Source organism: Aotus nancymaae, unplaced genomic scaffold, assembly GCF_030222135.1.
Source record: "Aotus nancymaae isolate 86718 unplaced genomic scaffold, 86718_ANA_hifiasm-v0.15.2.pri h1tg000221l, whole genome shotgun sequence".
Taxonomy (NCBI): Eukaryota; Metazoa; Chordata; class Mammalia; order Primates; family Aotidae; genus Aotus; species Aotus nancymaae.
Genome location: NW_026988636.1, coordinates 178,261 through 204,346, shown reverse-complemented (window position 1 = coordinate 204,346; position 26,086 = coordinate 178,261). Strand labels below are relative to the sequence as shown.

Genomic DNA, 26,086 nt, shown 5'->3' with positions numbered 1-26,086 from the left:
TTTTACACCAAAATTTGACAAGTAGTTGTTTCTTAACTACTTTTTAAAGATTGCAACATGGAATCTGAAACCACATCAAGAAACCACATCAAGCCACAGTTCTTTGATATGAGATCTTTAACATACACATTATTTTGTTAGATATAGAAAACAGTGCTTCTACAGATCTTTCAAATGCTGATACATTTCACTATACAATATTAACAGATTACAATAATTTTTTTTTTTTTTTTGAGACGGAGTTTCGCTCCTGTTACCCAGGCTGGAGTGCAATGGTGCGATCTCGGCTCACTGCAACCTCCGCCTCCTGGGTTCAGGCAATTCTCCTGCCTCAGCCTCCTGAGTAGCTGGGATTACAGGCACGTGCCACCATGCCCAGCTAATTTTTGTATTTTTAGTAGAGACGGGGTTTCACCATGTTGACCAGGATGGTCTCGATCTCTTGACCTCGTGATCCACCCACCTTGGCCTCCCAAAGTACTGGGATTATAGGCGTGAGCCACCGCGCCCGGCCAACAGATTACAATAATTAATATCACCATCCATCTAATCAGAGGTTTTTAAACACTGGGAAACTGCCGGGCTCACAGTTTCCCAAAATACTGATTTTCACCTGAAAACTCAAATTTTATCCTTGAAAACAAAAACAAATACTGTCCATTGTTTCCCTTAGAATGACAGGCTACTCTTCATTTTTGAGAAAATATCTACTACCAAAATCTAAGTATTTGTTTGTCAGTTGTTGTTTCCAGTGAAAATGGAAGAAATGTCTTGTTGAACTTACAACTTGGGCCATTGCACAACTGCCTTTCCTCAAGACAGCCACAGTTCTTTGATATGAGCAGAAGTGCTTGATGCATCTTCTCTTTCGTCGCTCAGAATATCAAAAAGATGGGTGTTGCTGGGTGCAGTGGCTCATGCCTATAATCCTAGCACTTTGGGAGGCTGAGGGAGTTGATTGTCTGAGCTCAGGTGTTTCAAACCAGCCTGGGCAACATGGTGAAATCCTGTCTCCAGTAAAATACAAAAAATTGGCCAGGCGTGGCAGTGTGCACCTGTAGTCCCAGCTACTAGGGAGACTGAGGCAGGAGAATTGCTTGAACCTGGGAGGTGGAAGTTGCAGTGAGTTGAGATTGTGCCACTGTACTACAGCCTGGGCAACAGAGTGAGACTGTGTCCAAAAAAGAAAATAATGTGTTTAAGGGTCCAGATTTAATAACAATAATTTTACTGTGGCCAGGCGTGGTGGCTCACATCTGTAATCCCAGCACTTTGGGAGGCTGAGGTGGGTGGATTGCCTGAGGTCAGGAGTTCAAGACCAGCCTGGCCAACATAGTGAAACCCCGTCTCTACTAAAAATACAAAAAAAAATTAGCTGGGCGTGTTGGTGGGCACCTGTAATCTCAGCTACTTGGGAGGCTGAGGCAGGAGAATCCCTTGAACCTGGGAGGCGGAGGTTGCGGTGAGCCGAGATCATGTCATTGCACTCCAGCCTGGGCAACAAGAGTAAGAATACATCTCAAAAAAAAAAAATTGTTACTGTTTCATCAAGGTCGTTCTGGAATGCGACGGGGCTTTTCTTTTCCCTCTTAGTGCTTGGTGATGAAGAATATTATGAATACTGGTTTGGTTTGGAACCACCACCTTGATTCTTGCTAAGGCACTAGGAGTTTTCCCACCGTGACTTTAGTACCAGCATAAATGTCAACACAGTGAAAAGACAAGTAATATATCCTACTAGTATTAAAACAGCTTTGACCACACAAACTCTTTGAAAGGGACTCAGGGTGTAAGAACCACATATTGAGAAACATTGAATTAAAACACTTTAGTCTGGGGAAGTCATTATGCTTTGTAATAGAAGTGGAAGTAGTATATTTTCCATCATATGGGTAAATGGTGGGGATTCAGACAGTCTGGAAAGCTAGTGTCTCATATCTGTTCCCATTCTTGACTCTGCAAATGGTCACCCAAGGCTGCCAAGGGCTCATCATTGAGATGGTGGTGGGCTTATTGAGCTGGATATCCTAACACCTGGACCTTCTGGTCTGAAAGATGTGGGGTAGCCAGACAGGTAAGCACCAGGGCGAGCCACCTGAGTCACAGGGATACACTCTCTCCAACAGAAATTATTTATTTTATTCCTATTGGAAATAAGCCACAGAGACCCAGAGGGTCAAACAACATCAACAAAAACAAACAAAAAACACACTTTAATCTCTTAAGTAGGTCAGAGTTGCACATTTCATGAGAATTGGATCCAAAAGACCAGGTACCACTAATTCTCCAGATATTTCAGTTGAGCTGATTTAGCGAGCAGCTTCTGTTCTGCACTTTACATTTTTATGAATACAGCTGTGGATAAAGTATGTGCAGACATAGAGTGTTCTATTTCTTCTTTAAGGTTATATCTGTCTATAAAATGTATTTATTCATACAGTAGCTGACCCTGCCACCCCACCTTATCTGCAGTTTCTCTTTCCATGCTTTCAGTTACTCATGGTCCACAGTGGGGCTGAAAATAGATTAAGTACAATACAATAAAATATTTTGACAGAGAGCGGCCACATTCACATGTGTTTTATTACAGTATATTGTTATAATTATTCTATTTTACTAGTACTGTTAATCTCTTGCTGTGACTAGTTTATAAGTTAAAATGTATCATGGGTATGTATACATAGGAAAAAACATAGTATATGCGGGTTTTGGGACTACCCACAGTTTCAGGCATCCACTGTGAGTCTTGGAAAATATCCCCAGCAGATAAGGCGGGACTACTGTGTAGTATTTGTATACGAATATTTTATTTAGTATATGTCAGTCTACAAAGTAGGCTTTCCTGTACCCATACATCAGAAAGCCAGACATGCAGATCTATAGAAGGCCACTGGAGGATCAGAATATGTCACACCAAAATATGCCACTTTGGCATAAAGATTTAAATTTTTTTTTTCATAGGTTTTTGGGGGAATAGCTGGTGGTTGGTTACATAAGTGAGTTCTTTAGTGGTGATTTGTGAGATTTTGGTGCACTCATCACCCAAGCAGTACACACTGAACCCAATCTGTAGTCTTTTATCCCTCACTCCCTTCCCACCCTTTCTCCCAGAGTCTCCAAAGTCCATTGTATCATTCTCATAAGGATTGCTTTGAAGTGAAGGCAATTAAGAAGCAGCAAATGCAGAAAAAGCAGGACATAGATTTCCCTTTGTGAAGGTGTTTCTCCTCTCCTCTTCCATACTAAGAGGAGAACAACTCTTGTCACTAGAGGCAGAAAGTCTGGACCAAGACAGTTCTGCATAAACATATCACCCCTACCTTTCATTGGATTCCCCTATATGTGTACTCTTCCACTCCTAGAAGCCCAGGTTGCTTTTTGATTCTTTTGAAACCCCATCTCTACTTAAAAATACAAAAATTAGCCTGGTGTGGTGGCGTGCATCTGTCATCCCAGCTACTTGGGAGGCTGAGGCAGGAGAATTGCTTTAACCAGGGAGGCGGAGGTTGTGGTGAGCTGAGAGCAGGCCATTGCATTCCAGCCTGGGTGACAGAGAGTGACTCTGTCTCAAAAAAAAAAAAAGAAAAAGAAAAAGAAAAAGCCAACAGAGCAATGATGTTTCCAAAAAAGGCAAGATGCAGCTTTTAGAATGATTGGAAATTACAGTTGAATTTTGAATTATTTGCAAGCCACTTGAAGATTTCAAAAACTAATTTCATCAATTCGAACAATAGCCCTTACTGGTATAATTATCTGCATTTTACAAGAGTAGAGATTGAGGTACAAAGAGAGGATACACTATACTTGCCTGAGGGTCCCATGAAGCTTCTGACAATATCGGGGGACATACTGATACTCCTAACAGTATTTTTAGCTATTCAGTGGAAAACAATTGCATCACTTTTTTAAGATCACAGTCATTAAGGAATCCACCATATTTCTGTAATAGGAAGAATGTTTATCTCTGTGTCTTGTCCTTCTGGTTAAAGGGTATTTGCTTCCTCTTTGGCAATGTAATGACCACACTATGTCATCACTGGGGCTGTCTTTCTATCTTGGATGCAAGATTTTACCCTGTGCATTTGTCAAACTGCTCTTAGCTCTTGGAAAAACAGGTTCTCTGCTCCCATAAGGAAGTGAGAATAAAAGAATTTTCCAGCTTTCTAAAAGGCAATGTGCGTTCTGTCTTAGCCACTTCCCATCACCCCTAGCCCCACCAGGAAAAGCCAGTATTCATTTTAGATGTCTAAAAGTAATTGCAACTAAGTTACCTTAACCAGACTCCATAATTCAAGTCAAAAGTAACCAAAAGCGGAATGAAAAACACATGGTAAAGAACGGAAACAGCACGTCTATTAAAACACCTTTGCAGTTTGCTTTTATCTCTCCTTCCAGACATCCTGCCTAGGGTCGCTGTCTTCTGCTCTGCACTATGTTCCCCCTCCTCCCTTCCCTGAGCCAGCAGTCCTGGAAGGCAGCCTTTGACGTGAGGGCTCCCCACTCCTGCATCTACCTTCTGCAAAATTACAGGAAGAGGCTGGAAGCCCCTGCACTGCTGCAGAGATCCTGAAAGAATGCAGAAGTGGGGCCAGGCACTCAGGCAGGGATATTTCCTCTTATTTTGTGGCACAGAAGGGAGGTGCATGAGAAAACACGCACTCCCACACTTAGGCACAAATAGTGCTGGGGTGCAGATGCTGCCGAGGAGGTGTGGGGTTGCTGAGAATTAGCCGAGTTGCTTTGAAGCTTCTCAGAGATCTCTCCTCACATGGCCCGATCCGTCTTTTGTGAATGGTGCGAGGTTTTGGCTGTTTCTTTCTTTTCCTTTTTTTTTTTTTTTTTTTGAGACGGAGTTTCGCTCTCGTTACCCAGACTGGAGTGCAATGGCGCGATCTCGACTCACCGCAACCTCCGCCTCCTGGGTTCAGGCAATTCTCCTGCCTCAGCCTCCCGAGTAGCTGGGACTACAGGCGTGCGCCACCATGCCCAGCTAATTTTTTGTATTTTTAGTAGAGACGGGGCTTCACCATGTTGACCAGGATGGTCTCGATCTCTTGACCTCGTGATCCACCCGCCTCGGCCTCCCGAAGTGCTGGGATTACAGGCGTGAGCCACAGCGCCCGGCCTCTTTTCTTTTTTTGATAAAGATTTATGTTTCGGGCGCGGTGGCTCACGCCTGTAATCCCAGCACTTCGGGAGGCCGAGGCGGGTGGATCACGAGGTCAAGAGATCGAGACCATCCTGGTCAACATGGTGAAGCCCCGTCTCTACTAAAAATACAAAAAATTAGCTGGGCATGGTGGCGCACGCCTGTAGTCCCAGCTACTCGGGAGGCTGAGGCAGGAGAATTGCCTGAACCCAGGAGGCGGAGGTTGCGGTGAGCCGAGATCGCGCCATTGCACTCCAGTCTGGGTAACGAGAGCGAAACTCCGTCTCAAAAAAAAAAAAAAAAGATTTATGTTTATAGAACTGATCACATAGGAAGGCATTTCATTGACTCTAGCCTAAAGGATCAAACTAAGCCATCTGCAGCGAATGGAGGATGACTGAGAGGGGTGCGTGGGAGTAAGAGAGCTGTCTCTGGCACTGTAAGAATCCAGGAAAGGAAAAAGAAAACCTGCAAAGATGGTTTATAGCAGGACTGCAAACTTTGGTGGCAGCCCACACCAGGAAGTGCATTTTTACATCACAACCACTTCAAAGACCCTCACATTCAGTGCTACAAAAATATACTGTCATGAAAAAATTATGGAATTTCTTACTATGTGAAAAGCATTCTATCCCCTTTCATTCTATTTTTTCCTACTCTAGTTAATGTCATTTTGTTGTTAAAAATATACTGCCCTCAATCCAATGAACTGATTTCATAACCCATAACATGCACTATGAAACTGACCCTGAGCTTGAAACACTTTTGTTTCAGTGAAGCCTGGACAAGAGAGAGTGCCTTGTGAACTTGTGGAGAGGGTGGCAGAAAAGCACCCCAATTTAGAACAATGTCACACACACACACACAAAGAGCTCTGGGGGTTGGGGTTGGAGATGCAACTCTCAAATGTCAATAATCAATAGGAGAAACGTGTGCCTGACTTTCAAATGGAGGCCCTTGTGAGGGAATTACTTTGTCGATCTGCCTTCTAAGAAATTGTACTTTGGCATTTCTTGTCTATCATGTGAAAGGAATAAGAGTGTTTGAGGTTGCAGGCAAGTACTTAGATGTTGAATAATCCCTCTAAAACATTATGCTTACAGCTAAGGCAGCGTCACGACAGCCTGGGTGCTTGGGTGTGAGGCTTTGGACCCTGAGAACCTGCAGTTACACCTGTGGACCTGACATACTTATTAAAAGTGCTCTCAAAAGCACCTCAGTTTGGACCATAAATTCAAAGGTTACCCTAAGTATGAATAGCTGAGGAAAGTGTATCTAGAGTATGCAATCTACTTTATTCTTACTGCTTTGTCACATAAGTACACAGCCCATGCGAATTCACCTCTGATTTCTAACACCATGTTGCTCACATTCAGGAAAGGATCAAAGTAATGCAACTGGATACCAAGTCATCCTGTCCCCAGAACTCACGGTCGTAACAGGTCCCAGGCGGCTAGAAGGCTGCTTAGGGTGTTCCCTAGTCCTTCCCACCTGGAGGAATAAAGGCCCTTTACGATTCCAGCCCTTGAGGCCCTGAGCCATCCCTGACTGGGTGGAGGTTTGTGTATACATGTAGGGGCGGCCTGTGCCACTCACAGGTAGAGTAGAGGCCTGGACATAGTTCAGCTGACATAGCTTTGGGAGCCAGGGGCTTCCCGAGCTGTGAACACCCCATCTTCCCCAAACTGCAGCTCATCTCCAGCTTCTACTTTCCCTGCAACCCCACTTCTTTTGTACCCAAATAAGGCTCGTGTCCTGTTGGCTTGCCCCCTCCCTGGTGGATCAGAGCTGGCTCTTTTGCTGGGCCTTGGAACCACGTTTGGGATCTTTCCAGCCCTGAGAGGTTAGGCTCCTCAAAGGCCGCCAGCCTGACTTGGAGCCCGCCCGCCCACTGCCCCCTCCTGTGGGCAGGTCCACCCATGGCTGCCACATGACCACACTTGTCCTGTCCCTTGGCTCTGTATGCATCAGCTTGTTCGCCACCTTACTGGGCTGGTTCCTGGAGCTTCTATCTGTTGTGACCTGGGTCATCACCTTCTCCCTGGTCACCTGTGTGGCCAGACCTTGTGTCCTTCACTGGAGCATCCTGAGCTAGGTTGCCCCAGCTTTTCCTCACCTGCTCCTCTTTCTGTGGGGATCCTGCTTCCAGGTCTGCGCTTGGTGGCTGCGCTACACTCTGCACAGACACTCTGTTGGACAAGACGGATGTCATGGCCTGTCCCCACACTGAGCTTTCATTTCTACTTTGTAAACTACTTTTACCGAACATCTGTGGTTGCTTAAGAGTCAATAATATATTTGGAGATGAGGTGAAATGGATTGTTTTAAACCCTACCTTGATGAGATAAAACAATATTGAAAGTTAACTGTGAGACTTTGGCATCCTATACTGCCGAGGAGAAGGACAGAAGGGGATGACCTGTCTTGTTTAACGTGGCATGCAAAACCCGAATCTGGGATCCACAGCTTACCATACTCCCTCCACTGCCACAAGGGAGGAAAAGCACTTCATAAACACCAAAGACTTTACTTCAAGAAATAGGCCAGGATTCAAATCACAGTTCTGCCTCTTAGTAATTGGTAGCAAAATGATGGTCTCCCAAGATATGCACGTCTGAATTCCTGGACCCATGAATGTGACACCTTACTTGACAAGAGTGGCTTTGCAAATGTGATTAAGGATCATGAGATAGGGAGATTATTCTACATTATCTGGGCAGCCTCCAATGTAATCACCAGCGTCCTTATATATGAAAGATGGAGTCAGGAGAAGCAGAGTGAAAGAGACATGTGAAGATGCTGTGCTCTGGACTTTGAAGATGGAAGACCATGAGCCAAGGAATGCAGGCATTTTCCAGAAGCTGGGCAGGGTGAGGAAACATTTCTTCCCTAGAGCCTCCAGAATGCAGCCCTGCTGATACCTCGATTCTGGCCGAGTAAGATCTGTTTCAGATTTCTGTCCTCCAAAACTGTAAGATAGTAAATTTGTGTTGCTTTAAGACAGTAAGTTTATGGTAATTTGCTACGGCAGCCATAGGAAACTAGTAAAGCAACTATAGCTTCTTAGTTCAGATACTTTTTTGGATTTGTTTCCTCATCTGCAACCTAGGAATTGTAATTGTCCCTGCACCAGGTGGCTGCTGTGAAGACGGGACAGTGCAATGCAAGTCAAGCGCACCATGTACTTTCTTCCACATGGCGTGGGCTCAGTTGATGGTAGCCATGGTTATTAGCGCCTCCTTGAATCCCTACAAGTGGCTGACAAGGTTACTATATTATTCCCATTTTACAAATATGGTTCTGGGAAGTTAAAATCTTGCCTGTGGCCCGTGTGAGTGGCAGAACTAGGACCTTGCGCCCTGGCAGCCTGACTCATCAACTCCCACCCTCCTTCCTTGACAAAATGCGAGTGTAGTGGAAGTTTTTAAAATGAATTTTAAGTGGTGAACAAGGGACATTAGACTTGGATCCTAACAAGACCTCTGTGTCCAGTGATAGGCATTGTTGGGGCTCAGCAAACAACACCCCAAAGTGTGGCGCTGTGGCTCGCTGAGTGCTTGGAACCGAAGCACACTGGAAAGGCCTCTGAAGCAAAGTCTCTCTCTGATCTTCTTCTGTCCTCCTTCTGTTTTGTTGCCTCCCTTAAGGCAGGTCAGAGAAACCAGAACCACTCTTTCCCCAAAATAAAACCTAGAAATAGGCCAGGTGCGGTGGCTCATGCCTGTAATCCCACAACTTTGGTAGGCCAAGGAAGGCGGATCACCTGAGGTCAGGAGATCGAGACCAGCCTGGCCAACATGGTGAAACCCCATCTCTACTAAAAATACAAAAAATTAGCTGGACGTGGTGGCACATGCCTGTAGTCCCAGCTACTCAGAAGGCTGAGGCAGGAGAATCGCTTGAACTCAGAAGGTGGAGGTTGCAGTGAGCCGACTTTGCGCCTTTGCACCCCATCCTGGGCAACAAGAGTGAAACTCGTTTAAAAAAAAAACCCTAGAAATATTACTCTAAGCTTTCCCCTGCCTTTTTGTGTAGGAGTTGGCCATAAAGAAATTCCCGGACCTACCTTGTCTGAAAGGAGATCCTAAGACCTCATTCCAGAGAGGTCCTGCCCTGTGTCTGGGAGGAAAGACTGCCCCATAGAAAGGCCAATTTGAATGAGAGCAGAGAGGCCTTGCTGGGGTTCCCCACTCAGTCTGTTACCATTAGGTCATACCGATCATGTCCAATCACATTTTTACACAACTATACACTCTTAATCAAATCTAACCATAAAAATGACCAGTTTTCTGTTGGATCTTTGGGTCTTCATTTCTGAAGCCTCCCATGTCATGAAATAAATTAGTTGGCTATTCTCTTGTTAATCTAGATTTTGTAATAAGAATGCCAGCCATGACCCTTATGATGAGGAGGAAGAGTTTTGTACCATTCCGACTCTACAATATGAATTACAGTCAAAAAGTTTCTAAGATCTCAAATTAAATGTATAAAAATAGATTATTCACACCTTCATCCTTCAAGAGACATTTATTTAGTACCTAGTAGGCAGCACTCACTGTTGCAGGTATTGGGGATACCTCGCTGAACAAAATAGAGTCTCTGCATTCATTGGAGTGCACATTTTGTTGGAAGAGAGATAAACATATACAGATATGCAGGTGTGTATATGTGTGAGAAGACAAGTAAATCAGCATTACAGAGCTAGAGATTGATAAGGAGTGTCATTTTAGATGAAGTATTTAGGGGTAGTTCTCATGCTGGGCGTGAATGAATGAAGGCTAATGATTGTCTTAGGGAAGAATCTGGCAGAGATGCCAGCAATTGTGAAAGCCCTGGGGCAGGCAGGGCAGTACTTGGCATAACTGGATCAGGGCAGTGTGGCTGGATCCCCTCTAGATGGACAGGGAAAGACAGAAGAGATGAGGCCCCAGATTCCTGGGGCCCTGATTATGTAGGGCTCTGTCAGCTATGGTTAGAGTTAGGATTTTATTTTGACTCGGGAAGCCATTGGAAAATTTTGGGGAAAGGAGACACACTATCTAATTTAAGTTACAAATGCGATCGCAAATTTTAAACAGAGGCCTGCAGTTAAATTGAGCTCACGTTGGCCTCTGGGGTTGCTTGGCTGCTCCTGCCCGAGGCCGGTGGAGGTTTGCTGACACGTCCCAGGAAAGAGTGAAGCACAGCAGACAAAAGTAGAAGCAGCTCAGGGCAGCGTGCCAGGATCCTGCCAGAGCTCATCAGCAGCCACGGTGGAGGATATGCTGCCACTGGGTGGAGGATATGCTGCCACTGCTGCTTAATAATGGCAGCTGAAGGGTTTATCAATCCTTCTACCCAACTTTCATGATTTAAACAAAGTTGAACTTGCCACTATTCATTTCCAAACTGTCTGACTTGTGGAGAGCCCTGTCTTAATTAGAAGGTCCTTATCCCGCTCTTCCTTGCTGCCTGCAGAGCTTTTCTTCCTGAGAGTGTTTGTAGACATGGAACCGTGGGTGTGCAGATTCCTCCCCTCACTTGGATGATTGCCCATGCTCGTTAATTTGAGTGCCAACACATTTGCACCTGCTCATAGGTTTTTGCATTTTCAGTTTGCAGGAGTAGAGAGACAGGGACCCAAAAGGAGTTTGTCTCATGCACTTTCCAGATCTCAGCTTTATGTCTTACACACGCTATTATTTTTTCACTGAACCTAACTGATCTGAATGTCTTGTTTGACCTCTGTCTTTTGATTTTGGGATTGGAAGAGCATAACATTTAACCACTGGTCCTCTATTCGATATAAATAAAGTTGAAGTAAAGAGACTATTCTCTCTCACCTGCTTTTTTGGTTCCTAAATTATATTTAAAGAGAGCAAAATATTACTGTTTCCTAGTAAGTTAATTAAAAGATTCTGAAGAAAATTGGACAGCTTTTCAAAAAGAATTTTGCAGAGTTTAGAATATTTTAGCATTTTCATCCTATTCTCTTCCTCCAACACAGACAGACTCATACAGAGACACACACAGACACACGCAGAGACATATATACACAGAGACACATGTGCACATAGACACACCCACACAGACTGATACATTAGTAAATGGAAGATTCCAAATCAAAGAATCTACTCTTTAAGTAGATTATCATCAAATGTTAGTACTTATTGCATCCAAAAAATTCCATTTAAAAACCACGTCCTTGTGCTATGTATCCAAAGGTAGGGAGTGAATATGAAACCTGGTTCCCAGCCAGGATTGCAGAAGGGAAAAGTACTGGGCAAGAAGAAAAACTTGTAGCTCCTTCCTTTGGATTTCGACACTCCTAGAACTCAACTGAATTACACACAACAGTTTGGTTCAGCAAATATTTATTAGGCAGCTGTACACTGTGTGCAAGTTACAGTGCTAGCTCTCAGGGCTTGAGTAGGGTGATGAATACCCTTCCCAACCTCTTGAGAAGGTGCTGGAACTAAAGGGAGAATTAAAAATGAAAAATAAAAATAAGGTCAAAGTCCTCATTTTTCTTTTTTTTTTTTGAGATGGAGTCTCTCTCTGTTGCCCAGGTTGGAGTGCAGTGGCATGATCTCGGCTCACTGCAACCTCTGCCTCTCGAGTTTAAGCAATTCTCCTGCCTCAGCCTCCCAGGTAACTGGGATTACAGGCACATGCCATCACACCCAGTTAATTTTTGTATTTTTTAGTAGAGATGGGGTTTCGCCATGTTGGCCAGGCTGGTCTTAAACACCTGACCTCAGGTGATTCACCCACCTTGGCCTCCCAAAGTGCTGGGATGACAGGCGTGAGCCACCGTGTCTGGCTTCATTTTTAAGATGAGGTCCTTTCTCCATTGTGGGGGCTTTTCCAAGTGTCTAGTGGGATTAGTGTGAAGCTGGTATTGCACTGCCTGCATTCAAATTCAGCTTCCCCTGTACTGCCTCTGTGCCCCTTTGCTTCTCAGTGCCTCAGCGTCCTCATCTATAAACAAGGAAACTGTTAGCATTCCTTGTGGAGCCACCCACCCTGCACATCCTGAGTGTGTGTGTGTGTGTGTGTGTAGCACTCACAACGCTGCTGCACTCGCCATGAGCACTTGAACGCCAACAAATATTATCTCTCTAATTCAGAGCTTCATTTTATTTTAAATCTGGAATCCAAATTAGTCTTATTCCAGATACTTAATGAAAACCATGTTTTTCTTTTTTCCCCTTTTATTTTGGGGAGCCAAGAAACTTCCTTATTTCGTCTTACAAAATGTTGGGTTTTAGAAATATCCCAAAAAGAACAAAGAGAAGTGAGGCAGCCCTTGTCCTTAAGTCATTACCCAGCCCTCAACACATTTAGCATGTTTTCTGGTACCTTGGAAGGAATCTTATCACTTTCCATCTCCGTATTGTTCACATTCCTTCCCACCTGTAATGTTCTCAGCCTCTGCTAATTCCTCCTTTTGTCCAGGTGCCATGTCCCTTGCTCTGTAAACTTTATGCCAGGTATTTAAAAACATCCATAGATTTTTGCCCTCAATGCCTGCAGCATTCATTTATGTCATTCAAACCATGCTGCCCATTGCATATGGTAAGAGGGTTGCTTTTTTGCCATTCAAGTCTAAAGCCAACTGGATTGGAAAGTACCAGAAAGAAAGACATAGGCCAGGTGCGGTGGCTCATGCCTGTAATCCCAACACATTGGGAGGCCAAGGTGAGCAGATCACCTGAGGTCAGGAAGTCAAGACCAGCCTGGCCAACATGGTGAAACCTCGTCTCTACTAAAAATACAAAAATTAGCTGGGTGTGGTGGTGCATGCCTGTAATCCCAGCTACTCAGGAGGCTGAGGCACAAGAATCGCTTGAACCCAAGAGATGGAGGTTGCCATGAGCCAGATTGCACCACTGCACTCCAGTCTGGGCAACAGAGTGAGATTCCATCTCAAAACAAACAAACAAGCAAAAAATCCCAACAACAACAAAAAAGACATTATCTTTAACTTGGTTGCACCCTCAGCAATGAATAGCATGGTCCTAAGCTTCAGTTTCCTTCTCTGAAAATAGGACTAATAATAAAATTAATAATAACATTTGCCTATAGGGCTGTTGTGTTAAATGAGCTAAAACATAGTTCCTGAATATAACGATCATTTAATAAATTTTAACCTTTTTTTTTCCAGTTCGGGTCTTGTTTTCTTGCCCAGGCTGTTTTCTAACTCTAGGCTCAAGCAATCTTCTCCCTTCGGCCTCCCAAACTAGCCATTATTCTTAATAGGCTAAATCATTCTGATTGGTTATTTACAATTTTTATAATTGGTGGTAATAATTAGAGTGTTTTATGTTTGCATAGAATTTTGCATTACTAAAACTTTTATCATTAGTTTTCATGTAGAACATTTAGTAAACCATTTAAAATGTAAAGAAAAATATAAAATTACTACTAATCTTATCCTTCAGAAATGATAATTGTATATATTTTGGTGTATTTTTTCAGTTCATATATTATGAATATTGCTTTGTATTTAGAGCTTTAAAAATTGAAAGTTCTATGTAAACTTTATTTTTGATGGTTGCCTATATTCCATGCTATGGCTATATTATATTTTATTTAACCATACTCCACTTTTGAGCTATTGCACTGTTTATTAGTTATTACATATTATTACATATATATACACACACACACACACACAATGTTTTTATGTAACCCATTGTGCCTTCATCTTAACCATTTCATCTTCTTATAAAGGATACGACTTGAAGTAGAATATTCAAATCATGTCATTTTCTATTTTGTGTTCATATGAAACCACGGGCTGATATTTTGAAATTAGTTTAGATTTAGCTGAACAGAACTAAGCCCAGGCAAAAAGCACTATGATGGCTTTTACTTAATATGAAAATAGGTGGTCCCCACAGCCACTTCAGATACCATCTAGACATGCTTACTCTTTAAACACCAGAATAACAGCACTTTGGCAGGCAGAGGCAGGCAGATCACCTGGAGTCAGGAGTTCGTGATCAGCCTGGCCAACATGGTGAAACACTGTCTCTGCTAAAACTATGAAAATTAGCAGGGTGTGGTAGTACATGCCTGTAGTTCCAGCTACTTGGGAGGCTGAGGCAGGAGAATCACTTGAACCTGGGAGGCAGAGGTTGCAGTGAGCTGAGATTGCACCACTGCACTCCAGTCTGGGCGACAGAGCAAAACTCTGTCTCAAAAAAAAAAAAAAAAAGTAATAATAATAATAATAATAAAAGAGCAGAATGAAATTCTTGCACTTTCCTCTTCATATCTAATTGTATGCTCCCCCTTAATAAAACACATCAAGTATGTTTTATGAATTGTTGGCTTCAGATGGTTTTAGTTCAGTTTAATTTTTCAGTATTGCTCTTTAACTGCAACAAAAGTCCTGTGTTAAAATGGATTTTTATTCCTCTTTTCCCTATCTAAAATGTATCCATTAAATTCAAATAAAGTCCCAAATTGTAACACATTAAATTACTCAGCACTTATGTTGGTTCTTCTCTATTTTTCATCCATATTTTAGTGTATTAGAGACTAAGTGAGGAGGTGCTGACAAATCAATGGTAATAAAAAAAAAAATCAGTAAACCAGATTTTGTAAGGCATGGCGGGCATGCAGATCAAGGCACAAGATGGTTGAGTTTTTCCTGATTCAAAAGGGACCAGTACTAGGGTAGGAATCAATTACCAGATCATACTTCAAACTGATGTTATATCGCTATATTCTAATAAAATATCTTATCTAAATCTTTATGCCCTTTGACTCTTCATCTATCCAACTATTGTGGCTATTTTAATATATTGACTAACCAAAATGGGTCATAATGATGTATAGAGATAACTGATTTTCAAGGAATTAGATTTTGAATCAGCAGTAAAAGACATTGACCATAAATTGGAGAGAAAGCAGATTACCAAATAACTTGATTGATATATATGTTTCTGCTAATTGTAATTTACAGTTTCCCAAATAACTTAATGTTTTTGGATTCACCTTAAAATATCTCGTACTATGAAGTGAATGGTTAGTCTTTCAATCAAAGATACCTAAGAATCAATAAATAATTAAAATGAACAATAAATTGCAAGAATAGTTACCTTTGAGTAATAAGAGTATATATAATTTTCCATTTTCTTCTTGTTGCTGGCCTGTATTTTCTATAGTAAACACAGATTATTTGTAGAGTAAAAAAAAAAGAAAATGTAAACACTCAATATAATTTTACCTCATCCTTTGGTGGGGAGAGAATGAATTAAAATCAGTCTCTGGGCCATGTATTGTAAACATGAAATATTTTAGAGATCAGTGGAAAGTGTGTAGGTCCCTGTGCTTCAGGTCATGGGAATGCAGTGAGAGGCATGGCTTGGCCTGACCTTGGGGATTTGAAATCAATGGAGAACTCTGGAAGCTCTAAATAGAACAATGAAACTTAAAAGTATGAGATGTTCTAAAAGACAAGGTGGTGGGTGAGCAGTCAGGGAAACCTATGTTGGAAAATATGCAACTTTTCATGGAAGTAATATATTAAAATATTTTTTAATATAAGAAAGAGCCTCCAAAATGTAATCATTTGAGTGGATTACTCAGCTATTCAATTAAATATAAAAACTTGGGTCGGATGGATCTCAACATATAATAAACCTTATTCCAGCCCATCCTGGATATCCCAAAACCCTGATTTGATCATTACACATTCTGTGTATGTACTGAACACTCACAGGTACCCCATAAATATGTAAAATATCACGTATCAATAAAATTGTAAAAGCCTAGCAATAAAATAAAATTCAAATAATATTCTTCAAGAAACAAATAAAACGATGAAAATAAACTTACATACAGCAAATGTGAGCTACGATAGCATTAACCTGTAATGCAGGTGCTTATTAACACTCTTCGTACTCCAGAATAATTTAGAAACAAAAACTGGACTGACAACTCTTTCTTTTCTTTATAGATTAGACTTGATAAAGTGTCTTGCATGGAGTCTGGCTAGAGGATATTTATATAGATGATGTCTATTATCATATATATGGCATCCTATCAGTATTGAGATTATTACACAATTGGCCAGGGCATTACTCAGGACTGTGCATCCTGGAGTTTGCCCTGCTCTGGAAATTGTAAAATATTCATGCATTTCCTTTTTAAAGCACGCAACAGCTCTCTGGACTTTCAAACCATCAGCCACGAAGAGTCATGTTGTATAAACACACTTTCCCAGGGTAATCAGACTCATCAGTAATTTGCCATTTCAGCCCAGGCTTTCCGGAAATTCTGTCAGGGAGAAAAAATTCAAGTGCACTGTGGTTTTCCCCCTTTCCAATGTTTATAATATTTCTTCTTTTGCTTTCCCCTTAAAAAATGTTTTCCGGTGTTCAAATCTGATTCGCACTGAGTGGGGGCAGGGGTTCAATTTCATTTAAACCTCTCCTTATTCCCAATGAGCAGGGTTCTCTATCTTCAAGCCGACACCCCTGTATCTCTGGGCAGGGTGGCTTCTCTTCCTGGGCTTTGCCATTGGTAGGAGCCAGCAGCCAGCACCACCTGCATCTCTGCTGGGGTCAGTGAGCTCCCAGTGCCTGAGAGCCTTCTCCCAGGCCTGGGACACTCCCTGTGCATGGAGCAAGATGCCTACATGGCTGCTGTCCAAGCCTGCTGCAGAGTCAGGCTGGGAAGGATGGCAAGAGTGAGAGAAGGGCACGGGGAACCAGTGGTCCTTACCTGCAGTGTCAGGGTTCTGTCTTCTGTCCTCCAGCCTGTTGAGGAGGGACAGCGGCTGTGCAGGCAGACGGCCTGGTTAGATGGCCCCAACGTTCTGTGCAGCTGCCGGCCAGTTGCGCTGCCCTTGTCAGTGGCACTATAAATAAGGTACGTCTGGACATTGGCCAGGCTCAGGAGATAAGAACCCAGCCCCTGGCTCCTACATGCCATTTAAGGTCTTCACATTAAAGGAGCCTCAGCTCCCAGATGGGAAAGGGCTGCCATGTCCTCATTTGTCCTGCCTGCCTCAAGGACACCTCAGGCCTGACATTTTCCAGTAATCCAAAGGGTAGCTGAAGTGGAAAGGCCACCAGTGCCAGAAAGGGACCTTACTTTGGCAAACAAGAGGCAAAGCCTCCAACAGGCTGCCCAGCTGCACTTCTGTGCACCCCTCAGATTAGATGCCTGGCATGGAGGCCCAGGAGTGGAAGGACACTTCCGCCACACAGCCCCTTTGTGAGCTAGGAAATGTGGATTCCTAGTTCTGCCTTTTGGAAAGAGCTCACTGACCTTCTCTTTGGCTTATGAGGTCATTTGCTTCGCTGAGAGGATGTTAGGGAAGACCGAACAATCGGCTTAATAAATGGCAGGCATGTGGGAAGCCATGGCGTGAAATACATTTGCAGAAAGGTCTCTCCCTCCCTTCCTCCCTGCTCATGCATGATTATAAGGGTTTCTTTTTTTTTTTTGAGACGGAGTTTCGCTTGTTACCCAGGCTGGAGTGCAATGGCGCGATCTCGGCTCACCGGAACCTCCGCCTCCTGGGTTCAGGCAATTCTCCTGCCTCAGCCTCCTGAGTAGCTGGGATTACAGGCACGCGCCACCATGCCCAGCTAATTTTTTGTGTTAGTAGAGACGGGGTTTCACCATGTTGACCGGGATGGTCTCGATCTCTTGACCTCGTGATCCACCCACCTCGGCCTCCCAAAGTGCTGGGATTACAGGCTTGAGCCACCGCGCCCGGCCTATAAGGGTTTCTTGAGCCACACATTGTTTTCTCTATGGAATTAAAACAGTGAAATCTTCCCAGAGCCTTTTAAAAGCCATATGCTGGGAGAGGAAAGAGAAAACTAATTTGGAAGACCAACAGCTCCTGCTTCTTTTTAAATTTCTTACTTACGAGTATGCTGAAAAGGCACTCGCCCACGGCGAGGGCCAACTTCTTCCGATGATTATTTGGTGACAGCTGTCTGCATCACCAAAACAATTCTAGGCCTGCAGATTTATCCCGAGGAAAGAATAGTGTATGTGGGCAGAGATAGAGCTGCAAGGACATTTCTTGAAGCTCTTTTTTTCCTCAAAATCAGGAAAAGTTGGAAACAACGTAAATAGCTCACAAGAGGGGACTGATTAAATGAGAAATTGTGTATGGTCTGGGCGGGGTGGCTCACGCCTGTAATCCCAACACTTTGGGAGGCCGAGGCAGGTGGCTCACGAGGTCAAGAGATCGAGACCATCCTGGTCAACATGGTGAAACCCCGTCTCTACGAAAAATACAAAAATTAGCTGGGCATGGTGGTGCATGCCTGTAGTCCCAGCTGTTCGGGAGGTGGAGATTGCGGTGAGCCGAGATCGCGCCATTGCACTCCAGCCTGGGTAACAAGAGCGAAACTTTGTCTCAAAAAAAAAAAAAAAAAAAGAGAAATAGTGTATGAAGAAGCAAAACAGACCAGTCGCAGTGCTTTATGCCTGTAATCCCAGCATTATAGGAGGCCGTGTCAGGAGGATCACTTGAGCCCGGGAGTTCGCAGCTGCAGCAAGTTATGATTGCATCAGTGCACTCCAGTCTGGGCAACAGAGCAAGATCCTGTCTCTAAAAATAAAATAAAAAATGAAGCAAAACATGCTGCAACCTTTAGAAATGTCAAAGGAGAATATTTAATAATATAGGAACAGTACGTATACTGTGTTGATAATAAAAAGCAGGTCATGGCTTACGCCTGTAATCCCAACACTTTGGGAGACTGAGGCGGGCAGGTCACCTAAGGTCAGGAGTTTGGGACCAGCCTGGCCAACATGGTGAAACCCTGTTCCTACAGAAAATACGAAAACAATTAGCTGGGCGTGGTGGCAAGCGCCTGTAATCCCAGCTACTTGGGAAACTGAGACAGCAGAATTGTTTAACCCCAGGAGGCAGAGGTTGCAGTGAGCCAAGATCGCAGTACTGCACTCCAGCTTGGACGACGACAGTGGTCGCCCTTGAGGAAAAAAGGGTGTAGGTGTAATATGAAGTTATTACACGCAGGTAAGCACCCCCCTCCCCCCACCCCACACAAACATCTTGAAAGGATATGCCACAAATGTGGAAGGTGGTGATGGCTGGAGGAATGGATATGGCTGATTTATTTTCTCCTTTGTCTTATATGCAATCTCTAAATTATTTACAATAATGTCTTCCTTTTATAAGAAAATTAACTTCATCTAAAATCTTAGTTTCTGAGAATCAGAAGATAACTTTCTATGTTTCTGCATGAATGAATCTGAGTTTATTTTAAGATTACAGTAGTCCTTGGGGTTTCCTCAGTCTTTGGGAAACCTATGTAAGGCCTGAAGCTTTTTTTCATGCCAGGTCCAGTGATCTGATGCAGCTGGACCTGCCGAATCCTCTGAGTGCCCCTGTCACGGCAAAGGCAAGGCAAGAAAAACAGAAAGAAAAGGAAATAAAAGAGAACTAAAAAAAAGAAGGAAAAGGAAAATAAACTTTATGTAATATATGTGATCATAATACATATTCTTATCATGCTGAGTCACTTTTATTTGACCTAACATGCCTCAAGTTATGCTCCGAACAGGACATTAGAAAGGCATTTAGTGAGCCTTTTATTTAAAGGAGGTGTGTGTTCTGATGATTACTTTGTTTTTAAAAAATTGTTTTTAACTGAAGTAATGACCTCCCCATCTGACTATGTGATACAGAGGAATTCTTCTTTTACCAGAACTCATTTTCAGTGATATGTATGATGGAAGAGGGGGCTCCTCTCCCAACCTGGCTCCTGAGGTGCAGAAGGCCCGAAATCCTTTAATTATCTCTTCTGTCTACAGAGATCAGCATGGGGTTACCTACCCACGAATAGGACCTGGCCTAAGACACAGCATGAGGTAGTTTCAATGCTTTTGTGTTGGGTCTTATTGCCAGGGGAGACTCTAGACAGACCTAGGGCAGAGTGTGCAGGTTGAGCCCCATCCTCTGGACTGTTAGTTTGAATTTGCTGTGCCAAAGCTCTGCTTGGACCATCCAAAGTCCCTCTGGAATAAGCGCTGACTGCCCACAGAGACTAGCCAGCTGAACCGTGGAATGCATCCTGTAGGTGTCCGGGAAGGAGCAGGGACTTCCAGTCTTAGATCAGCCTCTGGAGTAGGGCAGAGTATCTCAAGATACGATAAGATCAGGAAGATACAGCACTGAGAGTCCTAAGGGAGGACCTCCCTTGGAGGAAGCTTGGTCGGAGGACTAGAAATTGGGATGCCCAAATAACAAAGGACTTTTTGAGAGAGCTCCCAGTTTGCAGGGCTCATCTTTGATCTCTAGGAACAGCCCCCCAAAATGAAGAAGAGGAAAAACAGTGAACCCTTCATGAGTTCTTGGCTGGGATGCCCTGGAACACAAGACAGATCAACAGGAGAAAAATCAACAAGTTAAATACTGAATAGTGTGGATCCCTTCTATATCCATGGGAATTACACAGAGAGCTGAGCGTCTCTAGAGTAGATCCAAGAGGGAGTTGAAACTTTGGGCTGAAGTATCATCATTTTCTGAATCACAGAAAGAACGGTGTGGGAAAAACTGTTATGGGGGAGAGGAATGCCTAGGAAAAGCACAGGAAATGAACAAAATGGGTCATGTTAACTTGGCACCTTCTCCACAGAAACATCTCGAGGGATTCAGTCATCCTTCTCTTCCTGGAGCAGGAATGGAGATCTCCTTTATAGATGTGAATTCTCTTGCAAAAGGGTAACTTTTCCAGCACATTTAGAGGTGGTGTATTTTGGTCTCCAACAACGGCTTCTGTTGGGACTCAGGAATCAGTATTCCTAAATAAGGTGCTTCGGCAAATTGACTACTCAGAAGGCCTCAGAAGCAGCCTCAGCAGCAAGCCTCTGTGACCATTTTCTGTCCTCCTACCTCCCACCTCTTTTCTTCCTCTGCAGCTTTCAAAGAAACCAGAATCCTCCTCCCAAAGTGGGTTATAGAAATCAGAACTCTCCCACAAAGCCAACCATAAAACCTGAAAGTATTACTCTAACCTTCTCCTGCCTTTCTGGACAAGAGCTGGCTGTAAAGAAATTCTCTGTGCTGCCATATCTGAAAGTTGATCATAAGATCTTCATTCCAGAAGGGCCCTGCTCTATAGCTGGGAGGAAGGATTGCCACACAGAGAGGCCAAGAAGAATCTGAGCAGACAGGCCTTGCTGGGTTTTCTCACTCAGCCTATTAGCATTAGAAATTCCCTTTTCATCATATTTCCCTGGAACTGTCCATCCCTCATCAGATCTAAGCATACCAATGGGCAGCTTTCCTTGGGCCTTTTGAGTCTTCATTCTCAAGGTTTCCATGTCACATAAAGCTTTGATGAAATCATTTTTTTTTTTTTAGACAGGTCTCTTTCTGTCATTCAGGCTGGAGTGCAGTGGGGTGATCATACCTTATGAACTGCTATCTCAAGCTCCTGAACTCAAGCAATCCTCCTGCCTTAGCGTCCCAAGCAGCTGTAACCACAGGCATGCACCAGCATGCCTGGGTAATTTTTTCTTTTTCTTTTTTTTTCTTTCTTTTTTTTTTTTTTTTGAGACGGAGTTTCACTCTTATTACCCAGGCTGGAGTGCAATGGCACGATCTCGGCTCACCGCAACCTCCGCCTCCCGGGTTCAGGCAATTCTCCTGCCTCAGCCTCCTGAGTAGCTGGGATTACAGGCATGCACCACCACACCCAGCTAATTTTTTGTATTTTTAGTAGAGACGGGGTTTCACCATGTTGACCAGGATGGTCTCGATCTCTTGACTTCGTGATCCACCCGTCTCGGCCTCCCAAAGTGCTGGGATTACAGGCGTGAGCCACCGCGCCCGGCTATTTTAATTTTTTTTTCATAGAGACAGGGGTCTTGCTATGTTTGCCCAGGCTGGCCTCAAACTCCTGGGCTCAAGTGATCCTCTTGCCTCAGCCTCCCAAAGTGCTGAGATTATAGATGTGAGCCACTACACCAAGCTTATTATGCTTTTCTCTTGTTGGCCTGTCTTTTGTTAGAGAAGTATTGGCTGTGGCCCTGCTGAAGGGGAGGAAAGGTATTGTATGTTTCTGCCCCTATGCAGCCCTGGTTGACATTCTTCCTGCTCTACACCGACTCACTCTCACAGTCCTGGGGATGGATGAGGTGTGAGGGCGGGTGCCTGCCTGACATTCACTACCCACAGTAGACACTGTGGGAAGGAGCCACATCTGCAGGGGGTGCCATGGCCAGGACTCGGGGCTGTGGTCAGGACTGGGCATGCCAAGGAGAGGAACTGACCATGAATGTGGCACTTGCCTGTCTTTCATGGGATCATAGAGGAAAGGTGGACAGATACTTCTTGGTCATGTTTTCAAAAGCTTGGAGAGCAAAACCACAAGACAGATAGATCTGAAACAAGCATGCTTTATTCAATTTGGGAAATATGTACTGAGCCTCCACTAGGAGGCAGACACAAGGATGGACAGAGGACAGAGACTCACAGATGGCCGTGAGCTCTGGCATTTTATCCCCAGCTGCCAGCCTGGGTGAGGGCACCCCCACCACGGGCAGTGTCTCCTGCAAAATCTCAGCACCCCCAGGCCCATACACTCAGGCATTTTGCCCGTGGGACATAAAATCTTGTTCATCCACCGGTACTGTTCATTCACTTTTTTTTCAAGAACCGTCCATGGAACTTCCTCCATGTGCCAAGCATTTTGCTGGGTCTTGGAGACTCAGCCCTGAACATAACAGAAGAACTTCAGCTCAAGGAGCTTGCAGTGAACTAACTGTGCACTGTTGTCACAGCCTGAGGCTCTCACCTTGAACCTGGAGCACCTTTCCCTTATGGTCATTAACCTACCAATGGTGCCATGCCACCATCATCTTTGAGGGAGTCACTAACACTACAGCTTCTTGCTCTGGGGTGGGCAGCCTTAATCTTTCTGTGAACCTACTTCTGTACCTCCTGGAGCCTGCCAGAGCTGAGCTTTGTACGTGGGATGGGGTGCATTGTCCAGTCAGCCACCTGTGTGCAGCATAGGCCCACTGAGGTAAGCCTAGTGTTGCTGAGCCTACCATGGGTTGTTTGTGCTTCTCATCTGTCACAAGGGCCAGCCAGGCCCTTTTTAAAATTTCATCCAGCTTGACTGCTGCTGGGACAGCCTTTTCTTCTCCCTCCCTGAGCTGAAAAGGCCTGGGGTTGGGGGTAACACACCTGGCCTCTGGCTGTAGGGATCTGGGTCTCTTTCACCATGGACAGCCTTTTCCCTGCTGGCCTGATGGTTTGCATGTCAGAGGAAGACAGCTAGCCAAGGAGCCAGAGAAGGATAGCAGAGAGGTAAGAGGGAAGCACTTAGTGTTGGGGCAGAGAGAATAGGGTTTTAGGAGGGAGTGCATGGAATGGTATCACTTTTTGTAAGCTGAGAAGAGTGTAGACCAAGGAAAGCCTTGTTTTTCTGGACTGGAAAGTCCTCAGATGCAGAACCAGTATGTGTTGGGGTACAGAGGATGAGTGGTTTGTGAACCACATTGCCTATCAAGCATCTGTCTGCAGAATCTGTGAGGACAAGCCCAGCCTCGTTTTCAAGTGAATACCTTTCATTGCCTAACCCCTGCATTTGTTATTCCTGAAACCTCTACATAAAATTCATTCTGCACTTCCCAGAACAATAAACAGTCAGGAACGGCTGTATAAATGTCCAGTAAGTGTAAATACTTCTATGATCAGCTCTGGGAAGTCTCAACCTGAAAAACAGCACCATCATTTGCTGGTGTACAGAATCCAGGCACCTCTTCTTTTTAAACTTGGCTTATGCTGACATAGTTTGCGTGTTGAAATGAACCATATTACCCCATCAGGGAACTGACCCAGTAATAATCTCAGCATGATGTTAAGGAGTTAGGGCCATAATCTGGAAAGATACAGTCCCAAAAGCCATAATCCTGAATGCTGAATTCCCAAAAGACCCAAATCCCTAAAGTTTAAATCCCTAAAATTTCAATCCTTAGAGATCAAAATCCCCAACATATAATTCTGGAAAAAAAATTGGAAATTCTTTACATTTATTTACATTTTAAAAGGGGACTTATGACAAGATGGTGCCGCCGGTGCAGGTCTCTCCACTCATCAAGGTGATTCAGGCTTCGCAGCCGCCGTCCAGTGCCTTGGCCCCCTCGTGTCCCTCCCCGCAGCTCCGAACCTGTGGGCTGCGACCCTCGACCCCCTCCCCTCCCATGATCCCCGCCTGGCGACCTCTGACCCGCACAGTTCCTGCGATCTCTACCCCGCGACCCTACCCCATCTCTTCCCGTGACCCCTGCCCCGTGAGCCTCGTCCCCCGCCGCCTCTGACCGTCCTCTCCCACAGCTCGGCCGCTACTCCTTCTTGTTCCTCGGCATGGCCTACGGAGCCACGCGCTACAGTTACCTAAAACCTCGGGCAGAAGAGGAGAGGAGGATAGCGGCAGAGGAGGAGAAGAAGCAGGATGAACTGAAACGGATTGCCAAAGAATTGGCAGAAGCCCAAGAGGACACCGTATTTAAATGAGTGACCCTCCCAACCTCTCTTTGGAGCAGCAGCAGATGAATAAAGCTTCCTGTGTTGTACTATTAAAAAAAAAAGGGGGGGGGGCGACTTATTAGAGAAACATAAAAAAACCCCACAACAGACCACTTCATAGGCCACTAAATGCAATAAAATAAGCAATAACAACATACATCATTTTTTTTTTTTTGAGACGGAGTTTCGTTCGTTACCCAGGCTGGAGTGCAATGGCGCGATCTCGGCTCACCGCAACCTCCGCCTCCTGGGTTCGGGCAATTCTCCTGCCTCAGCCTTCTGAGTAGCTGGGATTACAGGCACGCGCCACCGTGCCCAGCTAATTTTTTGTATTTTTACTAGAGACGGGGTTTCACCATGTTGACCAGGATGGTCTCGATCTCTCGACCTCGTGATCCACCCGCCTTGGCCTCCCAAAGTGCTGGGATTACAGGAGTGAGCCACCGCGCCCGGCCCTTACTCTATTTCTTTATGTGTTCAACACCATTTTGGGAGCATAAGCCAATCTGTTAAAAGATGCAACATGGGAGGCACTATGGCTAAAATTCTGCCTGAGTATGCGGCTGGAAGGGGGGTTGAGACGTGCAGTGGGCCCCAGTTGACAGAGGCATGCATCTCACTGTCAGAGAGCTTGGAGCAGCGTCAGCCGCCTGCATCATATGGACTGTGTTGGTGCCTGGAGAAGGAAGGCTGGGACCCTGGCTTGGGCCTTTGCCTTCGGTGCTGGTGATTCCTAAGAACGCAATGGCCTCACAGGATGCTGTGTGCCTCCTGCACAGAACTTGCATTTTAGCGGCCTAGTAACTCACTGGCCTCCCTCAGAAAACCTCCTTGAAGGAGGGATTGTGTCTTTCTTATTGACCTAGCCCAGTGTGTGCCACCAAAAAAGGGGCCTTAAGTAGTCTATATCTCTATTCTTTCCTTTTCCTCCTCTTCAAATCCTGACTTACCAGTGTATGGTCACTTCCCTGCTAGGACGGCAGGGCTAGCTCACTGCTGCCCCTCAGCACCTAGAGAGGGCCTTCGAATCACGAATTTGTTACACGAAAGAAGGAATGAACGGATGGATGTGTGACCATGAACCTTTTAGAACCAGCTTGCTATTTCCTAGCTTGGTGGGGGGGACACAAGAACCATTTATGATTCCTACTACCCCGATGTTAACCTGACTCCACTAGCCCTCACCAATAAATACCCTCATTCCCCGGCCCCTTCTCACCCTGACCACCTGTTTCCTACCTGAAGTGGGAGTGGGGTGTTCAGCCCCGTATTAGTCAAGGTTCTCCAGGGAAACAGGACCAGTGGGTTGTGTAGACAAAGAGATACATTTATTTTAAGGTTTGGCATGTGAAATTGTCAAGGCTGCACGTCTGAATAGACAAAGATACATTTATTTTAAGGTTTGACTTGTG

General features: G+C 44.5%; 1 protein-coding gene across 2 annotated transcripts in view; it reads right to left on the bottom strand.

Annotated features, from left to right (window-relative positions):
* LOC135273059 (tyrosine-protein kinase ZAP-70-like) overlaps positions 1–17,996 on the bottom strand; it is a 56,526-nt gene extending 38,530 nt beyond the window's left edge. For both annotated transcript variants that reach the window (XM_064371919.1, XM_064371920.1), the window contains exon 1: positions 16,868–17,996. In XM_064371919.1, the coding sequence (XP_064227989.1) occupies positions 16,868–17,077 (210 nt within the window). In that variant the 5' untranslated portion in view covers positions 17,078–17,996. The remainder of the gene's footprint in view (positions 1–16,867) is intronic.
* Between the last annotated feature and the right edge of the window lie 8,090 nt (positions 17,997–26,086).